The sequence below is a fragment of the Alternaria atra genome (genome assembly GCF_907166805.1).
Source record: "Alternaria atra isolate CS162 genome assembly, contig: 37, whole genome shotgun sequence".
Lineage (NCBI taxonomy): Eukaryota > Fungi > Ascomycota > Dothideomycetes > Pleosporales > Pleosporaceae > Alternaria > Alternaria atra.
In genome coordinates, this window is record NW_025091336.1 from 901,242 (window position 1) to 909,894 (window position 8,653).

General features: G+C 54.4%; 5 protein-coding genes across 5 annotated transcripts; 4 read left to right on the top strand and 1 right to left on the bottom strand.

Annotated features, from left to right (window-relative positions):
- On the top strand, positions 1–634 carry ALTATR162_LOCUS12023 (uncharacterized protein; the record flags this gene model as incomplete). The annotated part of the gene is made up of 3 exons (XM_043319668.1): positions 1–54; positions 194–266; positions 318–634. 3 exons carry the CDS (start codon positions 1–3, stop codon positions 632–634), a joined length of 444 nt encoding a protein of 147 aa, XP_043175603.1.
- Positions 635–1,076: 442 nt separating this feature from the next.
- Positions 1,077–1,869, top strand: ALTATR162_LOCUS12024 (uncharacterized protein; the record flags this gene model as incomplete). The annotated part of the gene is made up of 4 exons (XM_043319669.1): positions 1,077–1,127; positions 1,179–1,211; positions 1,273–1,432; positions 1,490–1,869. 4 exons carry the CDS (start codon positions 1,077–1,079, stop codon positions 1,867–1,869), a joined length of 624 nt encoding a protein of 207 aa, XP_043175604.1.
- Positions 1,870–2,459: 590 nt separating this feature from the next.
- ALTATR162_LOCUS12025 (uncharacterized protein) lies at positions 2,460–3,583 on the bottom strand (the record flags this gene model as incomplete). The annotated part of the gene is made up of 2 exons (XM_043319670.1): positions 2,460–3,533; positions 3,581–3,583. 2 exons carry the CDS (start codon positions 3,581–3,583, stop codon positions 2,460–2,462), a joined length of 1,077 nt encoding a protein of 358 aa, XP_043175605.1.
- Positions 3,584–3,891: 308 nt separating this feature from the next.
- ALTATR162_LOCUS12026 (uncharacterized protein) lies at positions 3,892–5,211 on the top strand (the record flags this gene model as incomplete). Its single annotated transcript, XM_043319671.1, has 1 exon — positions 3,892–5,211. The coding sequence occupies one exon, from the start codon at positions 3,892–3,894 to the stop codon at positions 5,209–5,211; it is 1,320 nt and encodes a 439-aa protein (XP_043175606.1).
- A 1,544-nt stretch (positions 5,212–6,755) lies between these two features.
- Positions 6,756–8,653, top strand: ALTATR162_LOCUS12027 (uncharacterized protein; the record flags this gene model as incomplete). The annotated part of the gene is made up of 3 exons (XM_043319672.1): positions 6,756–7,115; positions 7,173–7,719; positions 7,773–8,653. The coding sequence occupies 3 exons, from the start codon at positions 6,756–6,758 to the stop codon at positions 8,651–8,653; spliced, it is 1,788 nt and encodes a 595-aa protein (XP_043175607.1).

Here is an 8,653-nt window from a genome sequence, read left to right on the forward strand (position 1 = left end):
ATGCCTCCCAAGAAGAAGGTCGCAGACGACGGTGCTGAGGCTGGCAGCGATACCGTAAGTACAATCCGGTACCACAAGCCATTCATTCGGGGTCTAACATGCATTCAGTCATTCCGCTGGACCGCTGAGAACGACCGTACAGCAAGTGATCCGCTGAATTTATAAGTGCACAGTGCGCTAATGGAATCTACAGCTTTTGGTTCTGACCATGGGACGCACGCTCACCACGGACGACTACCACAAGCTCGCTGAAGACGCCCTGCCGTGTAAGTTCCTACTCTCTGGTTATGAAGAGACCTATACTAACCATGCCTCAGCCGGTACCAACTGGAACGCCGTTCGTCAGCGTGTCTCCAAGATGCGTGTAGAGCAGCGCAAGCGTTTCGAGGAGTTGGGTTGGGCTCTTCCAGATGGTGCCGCTAAGACTCCCACCAAGACCCCTACGAAATCCCCCAGGAAGCGAGCTGCTGCGGGCAACAAGGGCGGAGTAGATGGTGATGCTGAGGCAGAGTCACCTACCAAGAAGCCGCGTGCCAGGAAGCCCAAGAAGGAGATTGATGAAGAAGAAAACCCTTTCGATGAGGAGACAGAAGATGCTGGTGTCAAGGAGAAGATGCTTGAAGAAGGTGTTTAGACGTTCTCAAGGTGCTGCAGGGATAGTCATGGAGAGGTTCGATGGCACTTCGTGGACTATAGTACTGGCATCTGAGATTGGACTGCATCATACATGAATAGATTAGCGGTATCGAATGCTTGCATCATATGCGGGATTTACCTACTGTAGAAGTTGACTTCTGTGTGATGTCTTTTCGTGGTCTCTTCATCTCCCGTGGAATACAAGGTGAAGGTGACCGTTTCCCAACACGCCTAATCAGAATCTCAATCTCACCTCTCCTCTATCGGCACTCTTCGCATCTGCCATGCTCCCCATTTCCCAAGAGAGACGCATTAATATCCCCGCCTACCCTTCTCTCGACGCGATCCATCCACCACTTCGCCTCTTTCTTACTTGATTACCTCTTTACTCAAATACAACTCATGTCAGTCCCCCACAGGAACAAACACTGACAGCCATCATGCCACCCAAGAAATCTGTCGGAAACGGCGATGCTGGCGAGAACGGTGGTGTACGGATATCTCACCTACTATCCCTACCCATGAACTGACATCGACGACAGCCCTTCAAATGGGAAGGCCCAAATGACACGAAGGTAACGCCTCGACCACTCCAATCCACTCACCCACCAGATAACCACTAACAAATCCCCACAGCTCTTACTCTTGACTCAAGGCCGTTGGGTTAAGCCAGATGAGTACCCTCAGTTATCTTCTGCATTCCCTGGTATGTACCACTCCCCTCCGCATCCCGTCTCTCCATTCCTAATCCCCTATATCTCCACCTTCCCCCCTTCTCATCTTTTCCCAATCTTCCGTATCTCCATTACTCCTCCCATCCCCACAACATCCGACTAATTTCTCCCCCACCAAGGCACTTCAATCGGCAGCATCCGTAACCGCATCTCCACCCTGCGCGTCAAACAACGCGATCTCTACCTGGAACTCTCCTGGGAACTTCCCGAAGGCGGCGCAGGACACAGTGCAAAGAAGACTGCAAAGACGACTCCTCGCAAGACGGCATCTGCCAAGAAGAGGACTGCTGATGCCATTGGTGATGGATTCGGAGATGAGGGTGAGAATGGGGAGGAGATCGAGACGCCGAGTAAGAAGCCTCGGGCTAGGAAGGGCAAGAAAGAGAACCTGGGAGAGGGATGGGAGGAAGAGATGGTTGAAGATGAGTCTGGAGTGGAGGAGGACTACATCCCCATGGCTCAGAGGGTCAAGGAAGAAGTCATCGAGGAGATGGTTTAGTTCTTTTCCCGCTCCTCTGGTTTCTCTTCTGAGACGACAGGCTTTTCCAAAAACGCAGTGAAACACGAGCTGGGGGAGGATTCGAAATATTGAGAGTGGAAGGATGAAGTAATCGGCCTGGTGCAGCTTTTTGGCATTGGTCGTTCTCACAAGACTGGTATTAACTGTACGAGGAAAGTGCACTGAGCACTTCTTCGTATGATGAGAGAAAATCAAAATCAAAGAGAGCATGATTCTGTGTCCATGTGCACATGTATCGAATTTGCCTGACGTGCCCGATTCTTTGATCAATTCTTGGCACCGAGAAAATCACTGCGAGAGGAGTTGTAACAATGGTCGCGAAGGCAGGGCAGTACATAAATCTGTAAATCAAGTCAACACGTCAGTGAATAGACCAGCCCCTTTAGGTAGACGGCACACAAGGCAAGCGCAAGATGAGCTGTATTAGTTTCATGGATAGCTCGAGTTGGAGGTATCAAACGCCATACGCCATATCACCCAATTCCCTTCATCAGCGCCATCTAATGCTGCTCTCTGGAACATTTATCATGCAAATCCCATCAGCGCCATCATCAACCCGGGTATCTACCTCATTTGTCGCCCTTCTTCTTGCGCAGTGACTGACCAGCGCCTTCAAAATGTTTCGACTCCTTCTGCTCGCCTTCCTCCTCCTTGCCCTTGAGTGGCTTGATCTCGTATCCGAAGAACAGTTTGTTGGGTGGTAGCCTGAGTGGCTGGGGCCCGTTGGTGCGTCGTACTGTTGGAGGGGGGTTCGATGACTGGCCTGCGATGGGTGTGGAGGCTCGAGGAGTAGGTGCCTTGCTACCTTTCTTGAGCAGCTTGTGGCCGGTGGTGAGGAAATTTGAGGAGGTGGCCTTGGCTCCGCTCGCAGCGGTCGTTGATGATGGCGCGATAGCGGCGTAGTTGATCGCCTCTGCCATGGTGCCGTGAGCGTGTAGTGTGCCACCTTTACCGCTCATGACGCCTTTCCCACTGCGCGGTGTGCTTGTACCGCTGGTCCTCTGCGGCTCCTGGTAGCCTACTGGTGGAGCGAAGTCGACTGACAGATCGGTCTCGATGGTGCAGACGGCCTTACTTGGGTGTTCTGGCTTAGCCTCCAATACGGCTATACTGTACACGTTGTCGTTGTATGAGAAGGTGAATATGTCGCCAACTGTAAGGCAAGAGAAGTTCCGGAATGCATTCTCGAGAACGGCTTTGGGATCGGAAATCTCGAGGAAGGACGAATCTTGGGGCTGGAGCTTGATGAAGGTACCGAGAGGTATGTCGGTCGACTTGACTTGTAGCAGGTCACCAGGTTCCAGCTTAAGCGTCTCCATGAGCCAGTATGGCAGGTAGATCTTGCCCTCCTCTGCTATAAACTCCAACACACCTGCGTGTGTCTTCTTTCCGTCTGCCTTACCATTTATGAGCTCGAAGAGCATGGGATATGTGATGTGCAGCCTAGTGAGCTTGTCGAGAGCACTGGGAGGAAGGAACACTTTGCCGCCGTGGTTTGCCTCATGGCGCTCCGGGCCAGGCAGCATGACGATGGGATAGCATCGGAAGTACTCATCGAAGCGTCTAGGAGCGCCGCCGCGGCGTGCGGCTAGGGACTGATACATAGCCATCGGATCGTCTTGGTCGTAAAAGTTAGGGTTGAACTGTACGTGGTGAGTAAGGATAGAGAAGGTGGTGGGGTCGCTCTTACCATTTTTGTGTGTGGAAGGAGCAGGGAATTAAAAGAGAAAGGGGATTTCGTATGTCAAATCAGGTGTTATGGCGAAATGGCTAGCAGGCGGTGGAAGTAATATGTATTCGATGGGAGGGCTTGGAGATGACGAGCCATAGTCGCAAGTACAGCAGGCCGTTTGAGCCAGTAGGAACTCCGCTAAACTCCGATTAGCGCGATCTGGCCCGAGCTTCAAATTATCGCGTCTCGTGAAGACGTCACTGCCCGATTGCCTAGACTCAACTTCCTTCAAACTCCGACACAAAATAGCGCTGAGTCAAAAGATTATCATGGCCAGCTCTAGTGGGACGTATAACCCCGCGCGACCAAAGCGCGCTGGCGAGCAGTTCACGCGAACCCACCACATGGACGGCGACGAACCATCGACCAAGAAACCCCGCTTCGACCCGCGTAACCCTTCTACGCTCGCTCCGGATGCAGACGACGAAGAAGACCCTGCACTTGAGGCTGACGTTATAGGAAAAGGCGCAGGTATCAAGCGGAACGCGGTGAACATCGACGGCTACGATTCCGATAGCTCTACAGAGAACTTCGAGGCGCGCGCAGAGGCCCGACCCAACAAGGACGAGCCACCAAAGACCGAAGACGATGATGACGACATGTTCGCCGAGGAGGACAAGGACGATGACATGGACGAGGAATCACGGAGAGACCAGACAAAGAAGAAGAAGCTGCGATTCCTGAACGATGACGAGATCGAAGGTCAGGAAGCGAACAGCAAGTCTGGGGGTCACGTAGCTGTCGATTTCACCAAAGGTCCAAAGAGCAGGACTGAAGACGTAGAGAGCAGCAGCGACGAAGGAGATGACGAGCTTCGCGACCAGGTCGATCCTGAAATGGACAAGGAGCTGGGAGCAGGCAGCAAAAAGAAGCATGCGCCCAAATTAGATGCTTTCAACATGAGTGCCGAGCAGGAAGAGGGTCGATTCGATGAAGCTGGAAACTTTGTGCGCAAGGCCTTCGATCCAGAAGCTGCCCAAGACTCGTGGTTGGACGGCATATCGAAGAAGGACATCAAAAAGGCAAAGGAAGCGCAGGACAAGCTGGACGCTGAGCGAAAGGCCCGGGAACGAGCCGAAGACTCCATCGTCACCAGTGATGTTCTGTCGACTCTCATCGCACATCTGGACGTCGGCGAGACGCCTATGGAAGCTCTCGTGCGATACGGCAAGGCAGCACCGAAGAAGCCAGCCAAAAGCTGGACTAAGAAGAAGAAGAGCCAAGCTATGGAAGTCGATTCGGAGCCGTCGCAAGACCCTGCAGCCATCAAGGCAAAGGAGGTCATCGATTCTATAACCGAATGCGCGAGCCGGCTATCTGATCGCGGCGTCGAGGACATCTACGAGCTTCCCCGCGAATCCATCATGCGACAGTACAAGCGTGAGACCGGAGAAGACTGGAAGAACCCAAATCCGGAGACAGTGCAGTGGGAGTTCCATTGGCTCAATGCACCCGAAGGTGAGATTAACGGGCCATACGACCAGGCGACTATGCAAGCGTGGGAGGCAAGTGGACAGTTTGCAGCAGGTGCCGAGTTCCGACGCGTTGGCGAGACCGAATTCTCGCGATTGCTCGACTTTGAGGACTGAACGGGTATGCAATGAATGTAAGCACAGCCACGACCTCCGCCTGCCGCGTATTCGTCAGCAGAAAAAGCGACAAGTCGTTCCAGAGTGGTCTCCGACCAACTGGTCGGATTCACATGATCACCTATGCATGCGGGCTAAGCGATCCTACAAACCACTTCTGTTATGCTTAGCCAGTCGGAAACTTGATAAAAGCGGGAAGCCATCGTGATCGTCTAAGGCGGCCGAGTTTATGCCTAGCTTTATCGAATAAGATGCATCGTTTGCAGTGAGTATGTGGTGCGACGTGGATTCGCGCAGGCGTCTCTGCAATGGTGTTGAGTGTAGGAAGATTATACAGAAGTTTTTATGTATACCAGCATACGTTATGAACAGCAGAGTCTTAAGCGATGACTATGAATATGCAGCCTTATTCCAGTGTGCACATCTGGGGTGCAGCTCGATGAACCGTACATGGGGAGATTACCGGTGGCAAGGTGCAGCTGACGACGTCGCGTGTGCTCAGCATGCACCCCGAGCGTCTCGGAGGATTCTGGCCAAAGCAGCAAGTACCTCGAGTTCGCGAGAGCTGACAGATGTTACAGATTTGACCCGTGTGAACAACGTGGGTAGAAACGTCGATGGAAGGAAAAAGTACAGCTGGTGTTGTTCCACGTTATTGGCAGGGAGCTAACGCTACGGCCCGCCACCTGGCGACTTCCAGAACGCCGGGCCATCCCTCTGTCGTCGCATTTTTGTGAGGCTGGCCCGCCCGTGATGGTGGGTGATGTGGCCCATGAGTAGACAAGGTGGGCATGAGTAGTGGGTTGGGCTCTGGACAAGCTTGGGAGCATCTGTGCTAGAAAGATATTTTAAGCAATGTCATGTCGCGACGTGGTAACAGGATGGGGACAAGCCGTGTATACACAAGTCAATACCAAACACGAAACTAAGTGCTCGACGTCGCAGCACCCGCAGCGGGAGATGCTTTTTACGATTGGCGTAGAGGCACGACAGCCAATCAAGGCCGTGGCAAGGCATGACTCCTGACCTGGCCAGCCGTTCCCTTGTGCTAGATCAATATTGAAACCTCTGAACTCTGGCGCAGTCGGGCCTCTTGGGTTCAAGTGCACGTGTGCAGCCGTCTCCCCGCGCCGTTAGTGGGTTACAGCTCAACTTTTGCTTCCAAGCGTCGGCCATCCTCCCTCCCTTTACACGAGCCTACGCATCGCCGTCGCGTGTTAGCGATATTGAACCCCTCTGACGTCTGCTAGCCTGTTGTTCGCGTCCCACCTAAAAGTGCGGCTCGAAAGGGGACTGTCGAGCTGGGTCCGCCTGGCATCCCTGATTATTACCATCACCAGCCAACCCTCGACCACGCAAGCTCGAGCTCACGCCGACCCCTTTTCATCCCTCCGATCCGACCTGGACCTGTTTGCGACGGTCGCCTTCCGCTCATTTCACGACATTACGAGCTTGGACCACGTGCTACTCTTACCTCCGTTCTTAATTTTCTTGCACTCGCACCCAAACCTCTCACCGGGTCTCCCTAATCTTCCACGCATATAATGTACTCTTCGGGGTACGACCAGTCATCGTCGCGCTCGCCCATTGCCCAACGAAACCAACCCCAGACTGGCACGCTGCACCGCATGCCTTCACGCCAGTTCGACGCCTACGGCCAAGTGCCCCAGGCCAACAACATGTACGCGCAAGACGACCATCAACGAGCTTACGACCAGCCTCGCAACTACGAGCGCCTGAACCAGACAATGCACGCCGGCGGCTATGGCTACGACATGGGCACACCCCAAGGCTGGAACACCAACGCCTTCTCCCAGAACGGCGGCCTGGGATCGCTTGGAGGAGCCCAGGCGGCACGCATGAAATCGCAGCAGCGCGGAGGAGGCCGCAGCGCACTGCCATCGGTAAGAGACAATATCCACGGCGCCGCACACGTTCCGACACTGACAAGTACGCTATAGGGATGGATGGACCAGCAGCAGCCTCAGGGTTTGCCTAGCTTTGCTCTAAGTAACAGCAACCTCAACGCCATGCAGAACACGAGCTACGGCCACGACGTTGATGAAGAGCTCATCCCTACCGCCATCGTCATCAAGAACATTCCCTTTGCCGTCAAGAAGGAGCAGCTCGTCTCTCTCATGACGGAACTGCGCCTACCCCTGCCCTATGCCTTCAACTACCACTTCGACAATGGCGTCTTCAGAGGTCTGGCTTTTGCCAACTTCACAACAGCCGAGGAGACGGCGGCCGTCATCGAGTCGATGAACCACTTTGAGCTTAATGGCCGGAAGTTGCGTGTCGAGTACAAGAAGATGCTGCCGCTGGCCGAGCGCGAGCGTATTGAGCGGGAAAAGCGTGAACGTCGCGGACAGCTCGAGGAACAGCACCGACCCCTTGGCGGCGGTCTTCAGTCGCAGGCCTCGTTTGGCTCCCTTGCCTCTCACATGCCAGCTACCTCGCCTTCGCCTGTTTCAGCCATGCGTGGTGGATCGGCTCAAAAGACTGTCGGTACGTTTGAGCGAAATACGCTGCGTCTTAATTCACTACTAACAAATATCTAGACGTTGACCTGAATGACCCCCAAGTGCTAGGATTCTACACGCAGCTTCTTATATTCAAGGAGAACAAGGACCGCGACAGCATGACCTTCCCCCCGAACCTGGCGCCTCTACAGCGCCGCACCGTTCACACCCTGGCTCATCAGCTAGGCCTTGCGCATGTGTCCAAGGGCACCGGCGACCAGCGCCAAGTGCACATTTTCAAGGTCCACGACAACCAGGGCCTCAGCCCCCCAATGCCACAGATGCCCAGCAACCATATGGAGCAGCCCCGCCGTAACCTCAACCGCGCCGCCACCACCGACTTCAGCGACGTGCGCGCCGAAGGTGGCTTTTACAACGCCTTCAACAGACAGCCATCTGGTCTCCTCGGATTCCCCGATTCGCCCGGCGGTCTCAACGCAGTGCCCAACCTACGCGGTGCTAAATCCTACGCCGATCTACGGTCCTACACGCCTTCCCCTGCCCCGTCAACAGCCAGCCACCCTATCGGTCGCCCCGGCGGCATCTCCCTCGAAGGTCTCGGCTACAGCGGTAGCTCTACGAACCCCAACGGCACACCCACAACGGGCTCCATGTCGCAACGTGATGATAGTCTGTTGGAGCGCGAAATGAACCGTATGCAACTTGGCTCTGGTGGCTACCCGCAGAATAGCAGCAGCCCGCGTGCTTTACGCCAGATGACCTCTTGGGATGCTCCTGGTCCCATTGGTGGTCATAGGTCTTTCAGCACCAATTACGATGACAGACCATCGAGACAGCCCCGTGGTCCTCTGCCTGAACGAGGACAGGGGTTCGGTCGCCCGAGGCAAAATGGTCATCAGAACCGTAATAGCGATGAGCTGTCGAGTCAATCCAATGTTGAGATTCTCGTTGGGCAATAG